The sequence below is a fragment of the Mastigoproctus giganteus genome, chromosome 4 (assembly GCF_048544385.1).
Source record: "Mastigoproctus giganteus isolate SK-2022 chromosome 4, ASM4854438v1, whole genome shotgun sequence".
NCBI lineage: Eukaryota > Metazoa > Arthropoda > Arachnida > Uropygi > Thelyphonidae > Mastigoproctus > Mastigoproctus giganteus.
Window position 1 is genome coordinate 139,540,652 of NC_143578.1, and position 22,676 is coordinate 139,563,327.

General features: G+C 37.9%; 1 protein-coding gene and 1 long non-coding RNA gene across 2 annotated transcripts in view; one reads left to right on the top strand and one right to left on the bottom strand.

Moving 5' to 3' along the window:
- Nucleotides 1–22,676, top strand: part of LOC150087096 (uncharacterized) — a 219,097-nt gene that overhangs the window by 109,457 nt on the left and 86,964 nt on the right. The gene's annotated exons all lie outside the window — the stretch shown is intronic.
- On the bottom strand, nucleotides 18,126–21,752 carry LOC150087097 (uncharacterized). Its single transcript, XM_090372944.1, has one exon. The coding sequence runs from the start codon at nucleotides 21,145–21,147 to the stop codon at nucleotides 18,139–18,141; it is 3,009 nt and encodes a 1,002-aa protein (XP_090229070.1). The 5' UTR covers nucleotides 21,148–21,752; the 3' UTR covers nucleotides 18,126–18,138.

Sequence of the window (22,676 nt, forward strand, 5' to 3'; positions counted from 1 at the left end):
GAAAATGAAACTGAAGAATTAGTATTAGTAATGGCCGCATGGTGCAAGAAAGCCTATTGTTATGCTGCACCAAAAAAAAAAAAAAAAAAAATCCGAACAAAACAATGATAAAAAATAAATAAATAATAATAATTAATAAAAAAAAAAAAAAAAAGATATTAAACCTATCATCCTATGCGCTTCCCTTACCTGAAAGTACTATCCAGATGAACTTTGAATTTCCCCAAACTGTCGGCCTCTACCACCCACGAAGGCAATTTATTCCAATAATTTATAACTCGCTGGCTAAAATAAAACTTCCTGCAGTCCAATCTAAACATTTCCCCCCGTAACTTGAATTTATGTCCCCTAGTTCTAGCATCATTTATAATCTTGAAAATTTCGTCCTCATTCATTTTACTGATGCCTCTCAGAGCCTTAAACACCTCAATCAAATCTCCTCTAAGGTGTCTAGTTTCCAAACTCTGCAAGCCACATATTCGAAGTCTTTCTTCATAAGGACGCCCTTTTGCCGATCTCACCAGGCGAGTTACCCGTCTTTGCACCCTTTCAAGAAGCTCGATGTCTTTCTTTAGGTGCGGTCTCCATACTTGAACACAGTATTCCAAGTGTGGTCTAACATAAGCCTTATATAATGGGATTATCACGTCCCTATCTCTACTTGCAAAAGTTCGATAGATCATCGATAGGACACCATGGGCCTTCCTTGCAACTTGTTTACAATGCTCAGAGAATTTCATGTCTGACCGTATCGTAACACCCAAGTCCCTTTCCTCCAGTACTGGGTTTAGTTGAACTCCACCAAGTGAATAAGTTATTTTGGGATTACTGTTTTCCAGGTGTAATACCATACACTTTGTTGGATTAAAGCATAGCTGCCATTTTTCTGACATTTTCTGAAGTCTATCTAGGTCTCTCTGAAGAAGCTCAGCTTGACAGTGATCATTAACTACTCTACCAATTTTAACATCATCTGCAAATTTAGACATCATGCTCTCTATCCCTTCATCAATGTCGTTTATGAAAATTAAAAACAACAGTGGTCCTAATACTGATCCTTGGGGAACCCCACTTCTTACATCAACCCAATCTGAGGAATAGCCATTTATCACAAACCTCTGCCTCCTGCCCTGAAGCCATCCTTCTATCCATCTAAGGATTTTCCCAGTGATTCCAACCTGTTCCAGCTTATAAAGCAACCACTCATGTGGGACTGAGTCAAAAGCTTTGCTGAAATCTAAATAAACAATGTCGAAATTATTCCCTAAATCCAGCTCGTGAGTGACCCTTTCGAAATAGCGAACCAGATTTGTTAAACATGATTTTCCCTTTACAAAACCATGCTGAGTATCCTTGAGAATTTCAATTCGATCCAAATGATCCTGAATTCACCCTTGATCATTGCCTCCATGATTTTCCCTACTACTGAAGTCAGACTGACAGGTCGATAATTTCCAACTTCACTTTTAGAGCCACCCTTATGTATGGGAGATACATTTGCACTTTTCCAATCCAAGGGAATCTCTCCAGAGTCTAGCGATGCTCGCATAATTAGCCTCAATGGTTCAATGCACTCGCTTGTCGCCTCCCTTAAGATTATAGGGTATATTCCATCAACTCCAGGAGCCTTACTGGTCTGTAGGTTCGAAAGTTTTTTCATTAAATAATCTTGCGAAATTTCAGTATCATTAATTACATATTTTTAACTTCACTCACACAATTTTCCATTGCCATAAAAGGTTTTCATTTGTAAATATCGATGCAAAATAACTGTTGAGTTCATCTGCAACGGCAGCTGGTGTATTTAATACTATTCCCTTTCCCTTACGTAAAGGTCCAATCTGGTTTGTCCTGCTCTTCTTGGCATTTATATATGTGAAGAATTCTTTATCCCCCCTCTTTACTCTGTTTGCTAGTGATTTCTCATAAACTGCCTTTGCCTGTCGAACTTTTTCGGTGGCTCTATTACACATCACCTTGTAGCTGTTATAGGCTTCAGTACTTTTTATTGCTCTGTAACCTTTCCATGCCACCTTTTTCTGCTCAAGTAATGTGGCAACTTCACTATTCATCCAACTTTGAACCCTCCTCGTGGAGTATTTTTTAAATGGTATATACGCATTCAAGGCATCTATGATTAATGCCTTAAATGCGTACCACAGTTCAAATGTATTCATTTTCTGCACAATATCTACCCAATTAATAGAGGCCATGTAGTACCTTAAGGCATCGTAATTTCCTTTTCTGAAATTAAAACCCATTCCTTTGCCTTTTACTTCTGCTACCTCTCTCGTCATCATCCACCGTAGAACTCCGTGATCACTTCCTGCTACTGGTTCCTCTGCTGTCAGCCCTGTTATGTCATCTGATTGATGTGTGATGATGAGGTCTAGGACATTCTTTTCTCTAGTACTTTCCCTAACATGTTGATACAAATAACAGTCATCTAGTTGATTTAAAAATTTTATTCACCATGTCGAGTTTCCTTCCCATTTACTCCAATCAATTAGAGGCAAATTGAAATCGCCCATAATAAGGCATTGATGCTTACTTGCCCATGCCATTTGCATGTAGAGGCTTTTGTCATAATCTTCACAATCACCTGGTATGTAGATTACTCCTACTCGCATTATACCTTTGTTTCCAACTATCTCAAACCATACAGACTCTATACTAGCATGTGAAATGTCTGAATCCGGGAAAGCTATCGTCGCATTCAGGCTGCTTCTGATAAGAAGCATCACCCCACCACCCCTTCTATCTACCCTATCCTTCCTAAATACATTATACAAGCCGTACTTAAACTCATCATCCCCAATTTCCGGGTGGCACCACGTCTCTGTAAGCCCTATTATGTCCGCGTTACTTGTTTTAACCAGCAGTTCGAATTCGCTCATTTTATTGACGACACTTCTAATGTTACTGTATAAACAATTAAGATTTACTGTTCTTGTATATTTAACAACCCTTGAAGTTTTTTAGGCTCTCTTCCCTGATATTAGCTACCCGCTCACGTGAAACGTTTCTGCCCCCAGAACATCTAGATAATACGTCCAGTTGGGGGTAACAGATAAGAACTCTTAAGGTATGTGCAAGAGTTACTTTGACCAATATTATCAGATAAACGCATGTCAGTATTACCCACATCCCCCCCTAACTGGCAGTTTCCCTGAACCTTTAAGGTATCCTCAATAATACTGGCAAAAACGTTTGCACCACCTTTGTGTAAGTGTATCCCGTCTCTACAAAACAAATTCCTTCTACCTACAAGTGTGGGCCATGCTGATAGAAATTTCCCCCCTAAAGCCTTGCAGATTCCTTCAAGTCTTGAGTTAATCCACAAGGCTCTTAACATATAATCCCTCCTATCGTGTCTGGGCAGAATTGCAGACACATAGGCATTGTGGCCTAGCTCGCGGCATTTCCTCAGCATGGTACTGTATTTTTTCAACAAATTGTCAGCTCGTGTACGTTTAATATCATTAGTCCCCACATGAATAATAATATTCTCTTTACCCCCTTTAAAATCTGACAATCTGTTGGTGACATCATCAATAGTTGCTCCCGGCAGACATACCCTGGTTCTACTCCACCTATCCTTATTACAAAAAATATTCCCCGTTTCCCTGACAATGGAGTCTCCTAATAAAACAATGTCCTCTTTAACCAGAGTAGTTTGCACTTGGTTTTTCTGTCTTGAGGCTCGAATCGGGTGTGCATCACTTGGGAAATTGCTGGAGTCTTGAGTCCCTGACGAGCTCCCAGATGCATTAATCTCGAGGGCAAGCACCCATTTTTTTAGGGACTCAAATTGTTCCATCAGTTCACCAAATTGTAATTTAAGATCAGTGCACTCCTTACATCGATCACAAAGAAAAGAATCCCCAGGTGAGGTAGGATTAGTCACCAGGTGGACCTTGGAAAACATTCCACAGGTTCCACAACAAATTAAATCATTACTCACCCGTAAATCGCCATTGGCTATTTCCGTATGAGTCATGATACCCTGTGATGTGTTTAAGGCAGATCTCGTAACTACCATTATAAACTTATATAAATATCATTGAAAGTTAACTTTAAAAAATTATATCTATATTATTAAAATCAAACTGTTACAGGAAAACCTATAACAAAATAATCCAACAATATCTAAATAAATCAAATATTTAAAACCACTATCCAAAAGTAAACCACTTAACTGAGGAGCCCTGACTAAGCACGTCCGCTCACCTCGAATGCCAACACTGAACCCTGAATTAGAAACAAGCCAATTACAATATGCAACATTCTTCTCTTGAACAGCCTTAGAACATTTATTGGAAAACCAAGGTTTAGATAAAGGATGAGATTTTAAAGTAAAGTGTGGAATAAAGGATTCCATTCCTGCAAGAATAATTTCACTGACATGATCTGAGCAAACGTTGACATCAGAAGTTTTGAAAAAGTAATCCAACCAAGGAAAAGAAGAAAAATCTCGCAGGTCATCCCATTTTGCATTCTTGTAATGCCAAACAATACGAGGTTGGGAATAGTCACGAGATAAAGGCTCCATTGGAGAACAGACAATCACCAAGTTGTGATCTGAGGTGCCTAAAGACCTCTCAGTTCGACTGTGTACTTAGAAGGGTTTGTGAGAAAAAGATCAAGCGTGTTGGCTGTATGGTTAGGATTGTCTGGTATTCTTGTAGGTAAATGAACAATCTGTGCAAGGTCATTAGTAATTGCCAAAGCCTCAGCATCTCGACCAGCTGGGTCGGTGTGACTAGAAAACGGAAGCCAGCTGGAGTTGTGAACATTAAAATCACCAAGGAAAACTACCTCACTGTTAGATAAGTTGGACTGGAGAAAGTCAAGTTGCAAAGAGAGTCAAAGAGCTCCAAGTGATTAATGCAGTTCGGAGAACGGTAGAGACAACAGATGAATTGGACACAATGAGGTAGAGAGATTTTAAGCCAGAGAAGATCGAAAAGAGAAGATTCCAAACTACCAAGTCTCTGACAGGGAATATCAGAACGAACATATGCACAAGCACCACCTCTGAGGCGAAAGGAATCATACAGCGAATAATTTGGGCAACTGAGATGAGCAGTAGTTGAATCAACCGATAACTGAGATTCTGTGAGAAAAAGTACACGGGGTTTGGCAGACTGCAAGTGGAAATGGACATCATTGAGATTAGAACTGAGACCACATATATTTGTGAAATGAATTAGGAAGTGTTTGGGAGGTTTAGATCTTTTCGCAGATAAGCTACTCTATTAGTTTGACAATTCGTGGTGTATTCAATGGTAAGAAAATTCAATGGTGGATGGGACATGCTGTACGAAGTAATGAAATTTTTGGATATGGCGTACACATGGTAAGAATACACCCAGATCCTTGACATAACGTGGCTCGACAATGCCCCCTGCATACACACTAGTCGGACTCCCTCCAGTCACTATCTGGCAGAGTAGAAGTAGCAAGATTATACACTAGCTGATCCGGAAGCCTCCTAGAGAGTACCAATAGGTTCGGTCCGGTGTACTAACTAGCGGCTGGCCTGTGAACACTGTTTTAGAGCTGTACTCTCGAAATGTAAGCAAGATTCGATCTCGCCACGATGTTCATCATAACCTCAAAAGTCGTCAATCATACTGCATAATGGAAGAGATGGGGAAGGGTTGATATTTATGAATGCAATATTTAACTGCATCCATAAATATCAACTAATAACATAGTTCTTGGATGCAATATTTAATTGCATTCAAGAATTATCTATTATCTGAACAATTATTTAGCTACTGCTATACAATTGTGAGCAGGATTATAAAGCCATCTTTTGAGCATGCACACCAAGTTGCATGAAGCTGCTTCAGATAAGAACTTGTTTTTCTCAATTGTCATACAAACTAAAAATGATGGAATTTGAACGTGCCATGTGGAAATGTTTGATTACAATTCCAAACACACTAGACCTGTTTGACTGTACTTATTGAAAAACAAAAATTTTTGGAGGTCTTTGGAAACCTTTTATTGGAAGTTTTCCAAAAAAATATTTGATTACTGGCAGGCATGAACCCCAGGGACTCACATCTGGTGGGTATGGGCTTGGCACACCCAGATTCCTGAGCTGGATATCATCATTCTTCTCTTCCTTGGTGATTCCCTTCTACTTCTGTTCTGATTCTTGTTCTCTCTCTCTCAGGGTAACTCAGAAATTTTTGTTTGCTGGTGCAGCAAAATCCTCAGGCTTCCTTGCACCATATAGCTAATGATAATAATAATAAGTGCATGGTTACATGAAAAAAAAAAAAGAAGTTTTTGGGACTATACCCCCTTATAGGGGATATAAGAGATGTAGTAACACATATATAAGGAATGCAGAATTGTAATTTGGGGAGTACAATGCGTATAGAAAGGACACTTTGAACTTAGTCAAAAGGCCAAGAAGTAATCATACAGAGAGGACATGTACGTATGCATACCCTGTCTATGGTTGCTCCCAGACTAATGTCCATCTCCACCTAGTGTCACTGTGATGAAATACAGAAATTCTGTAAAATGGGCCTGAAAGGACAGACAGGATAGGAAGAGTTATGCTATTAGTTAAGAAACACAAAATCTAAGGCAGTGCACCAGTTCACATGGTGGCCAGTTCGATATTGAGTCAGTTTGATGTGGCATAAGCACTGGAAAAGTAAAAATGAGAGTAGGAGTGTGTTTTAGGCCTAATCACTGATGAGTACAATGAAATATTGTACAGAGGACTTGTGACCAACTCACAAGTTCACTGGAACTTGTGTTTTGGCCACTCGCACATTAGCAAGACTTTTGTGGATTTATTGGATGAGTGTTTTCTACACTAGCATGTTCAAGAGGCAACCAAAGGAAGTAATACAATTGATCTGATTACCAGCAGTGATTATTCATGCATTAAGAATTTGCAGATAAGGGAACTGTTAGGTGGCAGTGTTCACAGTGTACTGATGTGGGATTTACTTAAAGATGTAACAACCATCAATCAGGGATAAAGGGAAGGGTTTTTGCTTTTGTAAAGGTAACTATGGCGGTCTCAGACAGTTTTTAAATTTAATATATTGGGACCAACTGATGATATTACCAACAGCAAATTATAAATGGGAAGGATTCAAGGAATTAATCATGGAAGCTACTAGGCTTTTCATAAAAACTAAAAATTATCGTTCAAAGTTTAGGCATAAATGGATATCAGATGTACTAATGAGACTCATGGCAGAGAAGCCTGTAGCCTATGGAAGATATAGGCTAATCTGTAATCAAGTCACAAAGGAGTTGGGGAAGTGAAGGCAAATTATAAGAAATCTTTGGCAAAGGATGCAAAGAAAAACAGCAAAGACTTCTTTACTTATGTAAACTCTAGAAGGAAGGGGATTAATCAGACCGGTCCACTGTATTAATGATTCGACTGTTGATGATCCTGTTCATAGCTGAGTAACTAAATGAGTTCTTTGCATCTACATTCACACATGAGGAATTCTGTAGGGAAGTGGAGGCCAGAAGCTTATCCAACTCTAACAGGAAGCTAAATGATTTTGTAATAACTGAAAGGAAAGTGGAAGAGAAATTGCTGAAGTTAACAATAAGAAAAGCACTCCAAGTGGATATGATCTATCTAGTTATCTTAAGGAAAGCAGCAGAGAAGGTAAGCAAACCCTTAGCTATAATTATGAGAGGAGCTGTATCTCCAATTCACAAAGGGGGATGCAAGTAATTAAGACCTGCTAGTTTGGTTACAGGGAAAATAATTGACTCAATGGTTAAAGAAGCAAAGCAGGATCATCTCGACAAGACTCTGTTATAGTTCAGACACAGCATGGGTTTGTTAAGGGGAAATCTTGTCTGACCAATTTGATTGGATATTATGATGTGGTCTCAGGGGAACTGGATGAAAAAAGTAATTTTTGATATCATATACTACAATTTTAGGAAAGCTTTTGATACTCTTGCATATAAAAGACTGCTGTGCAGATTGGAGCAGTATGCCATCAAGGACAAGTTGCTGCTATGGATAAATGGACAGTTGAGTGTGAGAAGACAGAGAGTAGTAATCAATAGACACTGCTTGTCGTGGACTAATTAGTAGTATTATTAGTAGAATTTCCCAGAGTTCGGTGTTGGGACCATTGTTGTTTTCTATATTTCTCAATGATATTGATGAAAGTATATCAGGCTTATTGACAATATGCTGCTGCAACAGGACCTAGAAAAGTTGGGCAGAATGGCTTGAGAAGTAGTGGAGAATGAAAAAGACCTGGGGTAATTGTGCCATTACCAACAGGCTGCCAGAGCAGCTCACGGAGTTTTGTCAATGATATATAGGAACTTTGCTAACAGGGATAAGGAGCTGATTCTCCTTAGGTATAAGGCAGTGGTCATGCCACACCTTGAGTACTGCATACAGATCTGGAGGCCTCATTTTAGGAAGGACGAGGATGTTGAGCTGCAGAAGTACAGAGAAGTGCAACGAGCTTGGTGAGTGGGGCTCTTACCAAGAAAAGCTTAAGTTCTGCAAATTGCAGTGTCTGGAGACTAGGCACATGTGCGGTGATCTGATTGAGGTCTTGTAAGGCTTTGAATGATTTCAGCAAGATCGGTGCTGATGGGATTCTTCTTCTTGCTCAAATTGTGCAGTTGATTTGAGGAGACAAATTCAAATTGAGGAAAGGATCAGTTGCAGAATAGACTGCCTTTAGCCAACGAGTGGAAGTTTGAAAGTTTTGGAAGAAGGGTGGAAGTTTGCCTTTAGCCAGCGAGTGGTTGATTGGCTGGAACAAACTTTCATCTGTCATTGTGGAAGTTGATAGCTTAAATTGATTCAAGATAGAACTGGACAAACGTTTGGAGCAAATGGATAGGTGAAATGAAAAGATTTATTTATTTATTTTTGGCTGATGCTGTATATGCATTAGGAGTGGCATATGATGCAAGAAAGTAAATTTATACAGCTTCAGCCAATTAAAAAAAAATAAAAAAATAAATACCCACTTCCCATCCACTCCAAAAGTTTGCCGAGTTCTCCCTTGAATTTATTTAAGCTATCTACTTCCACAATGACAGATGGATGTTTCATCCAGCAATCAATCACTTGCTGGTTAAAGACAAATTTCCCCACATCTATTTTGCAACTGTCTTTCCTCAATTCAAATTTATGCCTCTCAGGTTCGTAATCTGAGCAAGAGGAAGAATCCCATCAGCACTGAGCTTGCTGAAACCATTTAAAGCCTGAAACACCTCAATCAGATAGATCACCTTGCAGGTACCTAGTCTGCAAAAGCAGCAATTTGCAGAACTTAGGCCTTTCTTGGTAAGAGCACCCCTTTGTTCCCCTCACCAATCTTGTTGCCCTTCTCTGCACCTGTTCTAGCAGCTCTACATCTTTACTAAAATGATGCCTCTAAACCTGTATACAGTATTCAAGGTGTGGCCTGATAATTGCCTTATGCAATGGAATAATCACCTCCTTATCCTTGCTTGCAAAGTTCCAGTATATCATTGACAAGACTCCATTAACTGCTCTGGCAGCCTGTCTCCACTGCTCTGAAAACTTCATATCTAATGGCACAATTACCCCAAGGTCTTTTTCATTCTCCACTACCCTGAGTGTAGTACCACACAGTTGGTACATTACTCTGGGGTTACTGCTACCCATATGCAGTACTTTGCATTTGTCAATGTTAAACTTCAGCTGCCACCTCTCAGGCCATCTACCCAACTTTTTTAGATCCTGTTGCAGCTGCATACCATTGTTAGTCATTAACAAACCATGCAAACCTATGTATCATATGCAAACTTGGATATTAAGCCTGTTATTCATAAATATCATTGAAAAATATAGAAGGTCCCAATATTGAACCCTAGAGCATTCCACTAATAACATTAGTCCATGACAAGCAGTGTCTCTTGATTACCACTGTCTGTGTTCTCACACTCAACCATCCATTTATCCATAATAGCAACTTTCCCTTAATGCCATACTGCTCCAATTTTTACAGCAGCCTTCTATGTGCAACAGTATCAAAAGCTTCGTTGAAATCCAAGTAAAAGGTAAACTGCAGCCATTATTAACCTACTGCAGGATGGAAGCCTCCTCGATTCATGTTGAGGGTAATGGACCATAATCTGCCACGCTGGTCCAGTGAGAGTTGGTAGATCGACAGTATTTAGCACTCAGAGGCTTGAACACCAGTCTATTCAAGGAACGGGTGCTACTGCACTGCCATTCCTGACCACTTGGCTACTGAGGCCGCTGAAATCTGTGTATATGATGTTAAAATTATTTGTTGGATCCAGTTCCTTTGTGATCACATCATAGTATCCAATCAAATTGGTCAGACAATATTTCCCCTTAACAAACCCATGCCGTGTCTGAACTAAGCTGTAGTCTTGTCTAGATGATCCTACTTTGCTTCTTTAATCAGTGACTCCGTTACTTTTTCCTGAACAGAAGTTAAACTAACAGGTCTGTAATTAATTGTGTGACCATTTTATCCCCCTTTGTGAATTGGGGATACATTTGCATATCTCCTGTCTGTGGGGACTTTCCCTGAAACAAAGGATTCTCTCATAATTATGGTAAGGCTTTGCTTACTTCCTCTGCTGCCTCCTTTAATATAACTGGATAGATCCCATCCACCCAAGGTGCCTTTCTTATGTTTAACTTCAACAATTTCTCCTCCACTTTCCTCTAAGTTATTACAAAGTTACTTAGCTCCCTATTAGAGTTAGAGAAACTTCTGGCCTCCACTTCTCTACAGAATTCCTCATGTGTGAATGTAGATGCAAAATGCTCATTCAGTCTGTCAGCTATCTGAGCAGAAACATCAGCAGTCGAACACCACTGATATCAAGTAGAACAATCTGATTCATCCCCTTCTTTCTAGAGTTTACATAAGTAAAGAAGTCTTGGCTGTTTTTCTTTGCATCCTTTGTCAAAGATTTCTTAACCTGGCTTTGCCTGCCTAACCTCCTTTGTGACTTGATTACAGATTAGTTTGTATCTATTATAGGCTTCTATATCACCTGCTAATTTCTATGCATCCCATGCATAGAAATTAGCAGGCCTTCTCTGCCACAAGTCTCATTAGTTCATCTGACATATATTTAGGCCTAAATCTTGAACAGTAAGTTTGCTTTCTTGCATGATATGTCACTACCAGTACTACTCACTGCTGAATAGATATCAAACCACTGCACTGAATGAAGTTCACCTTTGAAATAACAACCATCCTTCAATAAAAAAATTTCTGCAGCAATGCCCCCCCATTAATAATACAGTGAAATATAATCAACGTTTGAGCTAATTTGCATAACTCTCTTGCAAATTCACTGTATTACACCAGTCATGGAACCATTCATGGTTTCCACACTATCTCTTGTTATAAACTTTCCCCTGATAAATTCCAAAGGAATACATTTCAAAGTGTATAAACCAGCCTGGTTCTTTGTTAACTGTAAAGAAAGCCTCAAAATTTCACATTATGAACTGTGTGGTATCTGTAATGTCATTAGATTAGTACTAACAAAATGGTGCCAGAAAGCAACCCTGCACCATTCAGGGTTGGGGAAAACAAAACTTAATTTGCCCATTGCCGCCTCATAATTAATCTAGCCCTTTAACCCTTAACTATAAACTACTTGTCTGTAAGACAAGCACAATTTTTTTTTCAGTGCTCTTGCTCTTTGACTTTAACTCAACCTAGCAAGAGCTACTTTGAGTTAAAGAATTAAATACTTATTAACTTCAAATGACATTGGACTACATTCCCAATCATGTTTATTGGGATAATGCTGGATGTATGAGCATCAGCTGTAAAGCAGTTTGTACGTAAGTTGTGCCTTTTTTAAATCTGTGTTTTTGTTATCTCTTTGCCATTCCATTTTATTGACAGAGTAATGGATTTTCAAACAGGATTTCTGAATTGAAATGCAATGAAACTAGATAATCCTAATTAGATCATTCTGAGGATATGATCCCAACTAAAACCAAAAAGTCTGAAGGTACTTGCACTAAGTCCATACATTTCATGTCATGTTATCCATTCATTTAAAAAAAAAAAAAAAAAAAAAAAAAAAAAAGGCATAAATTTATATTAAATTACTGTTCTGCAAGTTGTTAGTAAACACTGATAATTGGTTTTTAAGGATCCAACATGCACATATAATAAAACATAAAAATGGAAAGTTCAGGTAGTTGTAAAAAGAGTGGCATCTGTGTTAGTGTCGCAATTCAATACAGCTGTAGTTAAGGGTTAAATTTATTCAAACTAGTTGAGAGGTCATTTCAAAATATCAATCACTTTTCTGGTTGAAGATGAGTTTTTGCAATCACCCTTTTCTAATTTAAATTGAGAAAGAGTAAAAATATTATTAGCATATATACAGTTTACTCAAACCCACTTCAGCCAAGCCTCCTCACAGATACCCATTACTTTCTAGACTGTGCATCATTCTTGCTAAAAATAACTTTGTGCTCCTCATTCTTCTCTGCACCCTTTCTAAAATAAAGTTTCCAAACCTATATGCATTACTTGACATGTGGCCTAACCACTGCTTTATACTATGGAATAAGTAATCTCCACTTTTATGCTTCTTGCAGAGATCTGTATGTCATTAATAGAAACCCATGAGCTGTCAGTACTGCTCAGAAACTTCATATTACAATATTACAGTCAATCCATTTTCAATTATGGGCTGAGAAGTGGCAATTGAAATTTAACATTGACAAATGCAAAGTACTGTATGTGGGTAGCAATAACCCTGATTAATGTAACAACTGTGTGGTACCACAGTTGTTACATTAGTCTCCACTCAGGGTAGTGGAGAATGAAAAAGACCCAGGGTAATTGTGCAATGAGATATGAAGTTCTTTAAGTAGCACAAACAGGCTGTCAAGACAGCCATAAAGTTTTTTCAATCATATATAGGAATTGTCTGCAGGGATAAGCAGTTGATTATTCTGTTTATTGTCCCATTGATTATGTGTTGATTATCCCATTCTCCTGAATATGCTGCTCTATATTAGGGAAGATGTGGATCTGTTGGAATTGATGCAGAGAATAGTGAGATTAAAGGGATGATCTTATCAAGAAAGGCTTCAATTCTGCATGCAGTCTTTGGAGCTGTGATCAGATCAGATCTCCTCAATCTGATTGATTCAAGCCTTGAATTAATTGAGCAAGCTTTGCAAAATGCAAAGTACAGTACTGCATTTGGGTAGCAGCAACCCCATAGTAACATACCAACTGTGTAGTAAGGGAAAATGAAAAAGACCTGGAGATAACTGAGCAGTCAGATAAGAAGTTCTCTGAGAAGTGCAGACAGACTGCCAAGGCAGCTCATGGAGTTTTGTCAATGATATACAGGAATTTTTCTAGTGGGCTAAGGAAGTGATTATTCCATTTTATAAGGCTATGGGGCAGGCCACATCTTGAGTACTGCATACAGGTCTGAAGGCACCATTTTATGAATGATGTAGCGCTGCTGGATTGGTACAGAGAAGAGCAATATGACTGGTGAGGGGAACAGAGGTGAACAAAAAATATAAATATGTGCTCTTTTTAGAAGAAAAGTTGCAGTTCTGCAAATTGAATCATATGGAAACTAAAAACCTGCAAAATGATCTGATTGAGATGTTTATTGGTTTGAATGGATTGAACAAGCTTGAATAAATTCAAGGAAGAACTGGACACACCATTGGAGGGGATGGATAGGTGAATTGGTAATTTTTTTTTTTTTTTTTGCTGATGCTTGCTTTCTTGCATCGTTTGCCAATACTATCTGGCTTGAGTTTGGCACTACCAAAATAGTATCTTATTCTGGAATTACTGCTATTCAATGCAGTGCACTGCATGTATTAATGTTAAACCTTCACTGCTATTTTTCAGCAGTCATAACTTTATCAATGCCATTACCAACCCTTTGTATTATCAGAAAACTTAGTCTTCAAACTTGAAACCCAGATCAATATTAAAAACAGGTAGTGTGGCCATCTTTATCTATAGTAACAATTTTCCTCTGACACACTGCTCCAATTTATACTATTGTTTGTGCAGGGCAGTTTCAAAAGCTTTACCAGCTTCATCAAAGTAGATGAAATCAAAATTATTCTTTGAATGCATTTCCTTCATGGCAACCTCATTCTAGCTGATCAGATTGGTTGGGCATTACCTTTCCTTAACAAATTCATGCTGTTATTGCCTTACTGGCCCATTCCTATTTAAGTGATCTTGTACTACTTACAGACACCATAATTTTTACTGGCACAAAAGTTACAGGTTTATAGATACTCACTTTTCCAATTGAGTCAACTTTGTGAATTTGAGAGATAATTGCACATTTCCAGTATGTAGACCCCTCCTGAACAACTATGTGTGAATGCTGTCATTATTACAGCTAAAGGTACTATTATCTCTTTTGATGCTTCCTTTAAAATAATTGGATAGATTCCATCAGCATCCATGTGACTTGTAGCAGTAACAATTTCTCTTTTAGTTATAGTCAGTATTTGATATATTCCTGGTATTGCCAATGCTAAAAACTTCTTCCCATGTGAATGTATTATGCAAAATATTTATTCATTTTATCAGCAATGTGTATAGGTTTATCAATATACTTCCAATTCAAATCAAGCAGACCAATGTGCTTCACCTTTTCTTTCAAGCATTAACATTAGAAAAGAATTCCACGCTACTTTTTTTTTTAAATGATGGGTTAACTGCTAAGGTAAAAGAATGCTCTTTCCCATCCCCAACAGATTGTCTCATATGACAGCAGTGGGCTTTTTTTTTTATTTTTATTAAAGAGTAAGAGATTACCTTAATTTTTTGTGTTGAATGCTTCCAGTCAGTGCTCTCCAAATGTAACGGATAAAATAAAATAAACATAAAATAATTTAATGAATTCTTTCACTCAGAGAGATATGACTGATTTGACGTGCAACAGAATCAAAAACCGAGAGCCCCCATTCAACCCCAAAACACATCAAACCAACTCAGCAAGGCCATGAGCATGAGAAGACATTGTGTCAGAATAAATACCGTATTTCCCCATGTATAAGACGCACCTTTTTTCGAAAAATTTGGGGTCTAAAAAGTGGGTGCGTCTTATACAGTGGTTGTAGATTTTTTTTACTCGCATTTCCCGCTTTTTTCGTGCTTGTTGTCTTTGCGCTCATTGTTTCGCACTTGTTACCGGTATATTAGGTTACGTTTTACCACATTCTGCCCAGAAATGGCTCAGAAAAGATTTTCGTACAGTGCTGAATTCAAGTTAAAAGTGATCCAGTTTGCAAAAGTGAATGGAAATCGTGCTGCTGAACGTAAGTTTGGTCCTCCTCCAACTGAGAAAACAATCGGAGACTGGCTACGGGAAGAAGAAACCCTACCGAAAACGCCACGGCAGAAGGCCATGAGAGGCAAGTCAGCAAAATTGCCTGATTTAGAGAGGGAATTGAAGATATGGATTGAGGAGCAAAGGGCAATTAGAATTCCTGTGTCCACAAAGATGGTTCAGCATGAGGCAAGAAGAACTGCTGATGAAAAAGAAGTTACTGATTTCAAAGGAGGGCACAATTGGTGCTTCAGGTTCATCAAACGGAATGGACTGAGCATGCGTAGACGCACCAGACTTTTCCAAAAGATGCCTGAAAGCTATGAGCAGAAGTTCCTTGAATTTCATCGTTTTGCCATTCAATGTCGGAAGACACATCAGTTTGAGTTGGGACAGATTGCAAATATGGATGAAGTCCCCCTTTAATTTGATGTCCCAAGTAACAGAACTGTTGATAAGAAGGGGGTGAAAACTGTAACTGTGAAGACAAGTGGACATGAAAAGAGCCATTATACAGTTGTTCTAGCTTATTGTGCCGACGGAACCAAGCTGCCTCCTATGCTGATTTTCAAACGCAAAACAATGCCAAAAGAAGACATTCCTTGAGGAGTGATTGTCCACGTTCATGACAAGGGTTGGATGGATCAGGATGGGATGAAGATCTGGTTTGAGAAAGTTTGGAGCAGGAGACTAGGTGGGCTCTTACGCAAACCTGCCCTATTGGTGCTTTTTTTTTTTTTTTTTTTTATGAAAACCCCAAACACGAAAGGTATCAAACCTATAGTACTTAGTACCGTGCGTGGGTTGAAGGAGAAGTATGGGGGAGGGGGATGCCGGAAACTTTGCTCTAGAGACTAAACATGGGTTTCTGCTTGATTAGTTCAGGGCACACATAACAAAAAATACAAAGAAGTTTGCTGCAGAGCAAAAAACAAAACTTGCCATCATACCTTGACATCCCAGCTTCAACCACTTGATGTCAGCATTAACAAACCCTTCAAAGCTGACATGAGAGGCGAATGGAAACAATCGATGAAGTCTTCTGGGGACAATTTGACACCAGCAGGAAGAGAGAAGAAAACCAACTATAGGAGAAGTTTGTACCTGGGTGAAAAGATCCTGGAATATCAAGATTGAGATCGTTGTCAAGTCATTTAAGAAGTGTGGCATTTCAAATGCCATAGATGGAACTGAGGACGAGGCAATATATGAAGACAGTGATTCGTCATCAGACAGATGAGGACAAGCTAATGGATGGGAGTTTTGACAGTTATGAATTTTATGATGAATAAAACTTGAGTTCAATAACTTTATGTAATACATTTTTTTTCAAATTTCAGGCCCCAAGATTAAGGTGCATCTTATACATGGGGAAATACGGTAATTAAAAAATTAAAATCAGAATACAGCATAAATAATTAAAAACACAATTAAAAATTAAAATTGCGATTAAAAATTTAGATGAACACACAAATTAAACGAAATTCACAGCTTTCCCTTCCTGTTCATCCTAATTTTTGTGTTTTTAATTATTTATTCTCGGAAGCGGTTTTCCGATTTTAATTTTTTAATTATTTGTTCTGACACAATATCTTCTCACACCCGTGGTCTTGCTGAGTTCGTTTGATGTGTTTCGGGGTCGGATGAGGAGTGCTTGGTTTTCGATTCCATTGCGCATCAAATCGGTCATATCTCTGTGAGTAAAAGAATTCATTAAATTATTTTATCTGTTTATTGTATTTTATTCGTTACATTTGGAGAGCATTGACTGGAAGCATTCTATGCAACAGTTTGAGGTAATATCTTACTCTTTTAAATATATTGTTACAATGTAGAAGTTATTGAGCCTTGCAGCTCTGTGTTTTTACTAATCTTAGTTTTATTAAAGATTGCATGTAGATCCCCCCACCCCCAAAAACCACTAATCTGTGAAATCGGAATCATCAAACTGTAGTACCTATGACCATAATTTCTTACAAGAAAGTGTGGAAAAAATGTAAGCATCATTTATAAGCAGCTCATACTGAACATCTGTAAACAATGACAAATTCTAACAAAAATTAATAATACAATAAATTATCTGATATATTTTTTGCCCTCCACATGGTTTCTTTTTAATTATATACTTCTAATTTACTTATACCCTAGCAGCAGTCCCAAGATTTTCTAAAGATAGGGAGTAAAGAAGTTAAATGGGGAGAACTAAAGCATGTTCCTGGGGAATCATTCATGTGACAGTAGAAAACTTAAAATTATTTTGAGCACAAGGGGCTATAGTCCCTTTAGCCCTTATTTAAGCCACCCCTGCTTACATTCCCTTACTTATAACCATTATTCTTTACTATATAAATACTGTAGATAATATACGACTTTCCATTCATAATAGAAAAAACATATTTAAAGTTTATTCTCAATGTAAATTTTTGTAAAGCTTTGATACAATCAGCTTTGATATTACAATAATCATATCACAGTGACAGGACATTTAAAAAACAATGAAAAAACAGAAGTTATTACAAAAAAAAATTGTTTTAAGCTTTTCTTTCACTTTTGAGTATTTTTTTTTTATATACAATTATTTTGAATAATACTATGAAAAAATATATAAAAATTAATGAAAGAATGGTAAACAGTTGAAATGAACATGGATTTTTATCCTGTACGTTTGGACACATACAAACCATTCATATATATATACACACACACACATATATAGGCTATACATACATACATACATATATATATATATATATATAAAATGTCCAATATATTTTGAGTAGTCAGAATAACTTATGGACTGTGTTCTTCTTTACACGATAATACTTCATCATCATCATCATCAACTGAGCTACTACTACTTGACAAATTTTTGCTTATGACCTCTTCTTTTCTGCATCCTTTATCTTTTAAAACTTTGCTAGTAGCATTACTCCCTCCAGTCCCATGGCTTCTAGCAGCTCCATTTTCTGGTGCATGGAAATCTCTTCTAGTGGCAGATTGTTGCAATGCAGCCCAGTTTGGTTTTGGACTAGGAACGGGCTTATGGGAGGCCCAAGTGAACACTTCATTATTTGATTCCACTTTTGAAAGTAGAGATGCACTGAGGCTGACTGGACCCTGCAATCCAGTTTCAGTGGCTTCACTCTTCTTTAACTGTTGATGACAATGGTCTTGCTTAGTAACTTCATTGCTGCAACTCATTAATCTGGACACATTTGGAATAGACTTAGAAGCCGTATCAGGTGATAATTCTACCAGAGAAAAACACTCTACTGTAGTGCCATCTTCTAATTCAGGTAAAGGAGTTGAAGGTTCCAGTGCATCAAAGTCAGCTGGACGTGAACAGTTGACACCACCATCCCATTTTTTGCGGGCAGAAGATAGCTTTGAAAGAGATGATGGCATCATAGCTGAGTGTGGAGATGTAGAAGATTGTGAAAATGATGAGGAATCAGCTTCTGCACTTATCCCTTTTGTTACAAGAAGAGTTGAGAGTAATAAAGAGTGTCCACATGGAAGTGTATCCTTCCTTTGTTTACTTGCAGGTCTACAAAGATCACCTAAATTCCAGCCTCTGCAAGAAGTTGGGTTTCTGTCTTGCATTTCTAAAAGTCTAAGCAATACAGATTCATCATCCACTGCTGATCCCATAATATTGCCAGTGTCACCAACTGTTGGTAATACTTGAACTAGGGTATTTGAATCTGAACAAGACACTGAATTCCACTTGTTTGTTCTCTGATGAAGCCCTGCTGTTGCACTGTACTCAACATCATTGTCCCCAGACATTGTTTCCACATCAACATCATTTTCATCATTATCTTCTAATGGATTATTTCTTGCACCACTAATTCCAACTTCAGTGGTTGTTTCTTCACCATGGCCTTCACTGAGACCTTCATTATCATCTGAACTTGATGAGTCTGCCTCACAAGATGCATCATAGGAATCCAACATATCTTTATAACTTTGGCCACATTGTCTTGCAGTAGCCCTAGAGGAAACTGTGTCATTTTGGCTATAAGTCTGAGAATTTGAGTTCTGAAATGTGTTTGAAGAAAGCAACATATTTGGGCCTTGAGCAAACTGATCTGTACTTTTAATACTATTGTCCTGTTCAAGCTTTTCTCTGTTTTCATCTCCTTTTACAGTCATGTCTATATTATTAGTGTCTCTCTCCCCACTTGCATTACTATCTAGAGTTACATGGGTATTGTCAATACAGAAAGAAAAAGGTGACACACCAGTTGGTGAAGGTATCACAGTAAAAGACTGAGAAACAGGAGAATAACATACTGCGACTGGAGACAGTACTGGGGATGACTGGCCATTTAACAGTGCTGTATGCACAGCAGATGATGTTTTGGTACTGGTAGGGGGAGCAGTAGTTGATGCTGGGTGTTCCTGAATAGCATGTTGAATATCTCTTAATTCTCCTTTAGTGCTCACAGCTGCCTGATTTCGTGAAAGTTCAATTGACAGTCTTTCTTTTAAATCATGAATTTGAGCAATATATTGTGCTTGAACAGCCTGTAACTGATTGATATACCACTGCTGATCACGACACTTTTGAAAAAATGTTGGCGAACGTACCTGAAACCTAAGTATTAAAGTGTCTCTCTCAGTATTCAAGTATCCCTCACTATCAAGAAGATCTAATCGAAAGAAACGGTTATAGCCCCAGCATTCACCAACTTCAAAATCAGATGCAAACTCTCGAACAATATTTTTGCTTGGGTCCCTTGATCCTTGGTGTATCATTTCAACTCTATATTCATATTTAGATGTTTCTGGCAAGCCAGCAGTCAATTCAAGAAAAACTGATAAGTAGTTTGCTCGAACTACCCCATTGCCATCAGGATAAACCTTCAATCTCCATGTCACACCACACACTACAAGTGGTGGGCTGTACACTGGATCAGCTCGTTGCTGAAGAACACTAAAATTATGCATAACAAATGTACTGCTGTCATATGGGGGTACCATTTCACTCTGAAAATCAGCTGGAACAGGGGCAGTAACAAAACTAGTCATTGGTTTACGCTGTACCTCTGCCATCATATTGAGTATTTCTTCAGAACGTGCAACGAGTTCACTTTTACTTGAAGTATTCAACTTCTGTTCAACTGTTTGTAACAAGGATTCTAATTGCTCATTTTCTTGGCTCACTGAGTTTTTCTGTCCCATTAAAGTTAAGAGCTTGCTTTTTAGTTGAGAATCTAAACGTGAAATCATATGTTCAACAGCATATCTAATTTCATGAACACGTTCATCTTTGGCAGCCCTGACACTTTCCACATTACGTTCCACCTCATGAACCAAACTAATTAGCTCTACCAACCTTTGTTGTAAATGGGAAAATTCTTCTCTTATTTGAGTGACATGCTGTTCGTATACTTCATCAAGAGGTTTAAAAATATGACTTGTGTGCATTCCTCCCCATAAAGCACACTGATGACAGATACATTGCTTACAGTTTGAACAATAAACACTTAGCTTTTCCTTGTGTGTCTTGCAAGTTTCTTTTTCAGGAATATCATTTTTTGATGCCCCGACTAGTTGTAACGTATCCAACTGCTGAGTAACTTCTTCCACCCAACGACAGTTGACTAATTCATGTAAATGAAGAGATGCCCTACAGTGGGGACATTGAGACCGCTGTTCAGTTAGCCATCTTCGGATACAAACGTAGCAACACAACTTTGAGCAGTGCGGACATAAATGGGCATCCTTCAGCTTTTCCATACATATAAAGCAGCGAAAAACTTCAGCCAAACTTTCAACACTGTGTTCTTCCATTGCTGTTCTAAGTAAACAAAAAAATTTCAACTAGTCTATCCAAAAAACAATAATAATGCCTGCTTCAAAACTGACCCCCAGACTTTGTTTCATCGAATATCACTAGAAATAGCCTTTCATTTACTTTTATACTTACTGTTCCAGAATGCACGTTTCGTAAATTTAGAGCGAGATAATTCCAGATACTTAGAGCAAAGATGGAAAACCTATTACTTTCACTTGTCTGAAAGAGATTAATACAGGTACCTCGGTCAAATTTTCCAGCGGCAAGAGACAAATGAATATCAAAATATTTTTATTCCAGAGGAAATATGACGTGACATTAAATGGAAAATGCTGATAAAATTTGAATCAAATCATAAGATTTAATTACAGATGAACAGCAGTATTTATCTTGAGAATAACATGAAATATAATCACACTGCATCTCAGAACATGAAGCAGGCCGAATATCCCTTGTCAAAGTAACTCCTACAACGAAGCCTCCAACATATTGTATCGGTAATAGTTGTTCTTAATTTTGAATTTGCTTCTTATTCTTCTTAATATTTTAACCCATTTTCAATAACTCCAGCTGTCCACAGTACAAAATAATAACATCAGAAAACACTATAAACTTAAAAAAAAAAAAAAGAAAAGAAAACCTTACCAAGAAGCGTTCTCGCGAAATTATACGTAACTTGCGAATTACCACATACTACTTCCGCAAAAATAAATTTACTTCCGGAAAAGTAGGCTTAAATTGACATCCTTGAAGCGGTTTTTTTCTTTTTTTTTCTTTCATTTTTTGATGACCTGCATTATTTTTGCAGCGTAGGTTTTTTTTTTTATTCCATCGTTATGTTCTGAAGTCGTTTTAATGCAGCGTAAATCCAAATACAGTACTTCAATGCAAATTCCTCATGACCACACACTACATCATTCCTTCCGCAAGCGTAATAAACAATCGGGAAGATCATGCGCCACCTGTTCATTCTAAATTTCTACACAGCAAAATAAATCAAAACCGAATATTGGTTGTTTAGATATAATAGTCCTAAACACTGCGTCGCAAAAACACGTTTAGTCCAACCCTCAGTTTGAGTTTTGCTGATACAGGTCACCCCTCCTCATAGTTATTATTATTATTATTATTATTGCTGCTCTTATATTATTTCTCCCTACTTCGGTGTTCCACCTCGTGACGGGTATTGCTACCAAGTACACAGGGTGGTTGTTGTTATGACTGATGTTACTGTTGGTCGAGGAACTCTCTGACAATCCTACAGGTGTTCAGGATTGAGACTTTCTGGAGTTCCTTGTAGGTGTTCGCTAGGAGACCTATTGCTGCTAGGCTGTTATGTAGGGTCTTTGGCATCATACCTTTGGCTTCCGTAAAGGTGAGTACAGTGGTCTCAGAAAGTTTTTAAATTCTGTACAGTGGGATCAACTTACGATGTTACCAACAGTAAATTCTAAGTGGGAAGCATTCAAGGAATTAATCGTGGATGCTACTAAAAGTTTAATACCTATTAAAAAATGTTGTTCAA

Bases quoted from the DNA above. Each gene is read 5' to 3' on its own strand.
- LOC150087097 (XM_090372944.1), bottom strand. From the start codon at position 21,147: ATGGAAGAACACAGTGTTGAAAGTTTGGCTGAAGTTTTTCGCTGCTTT.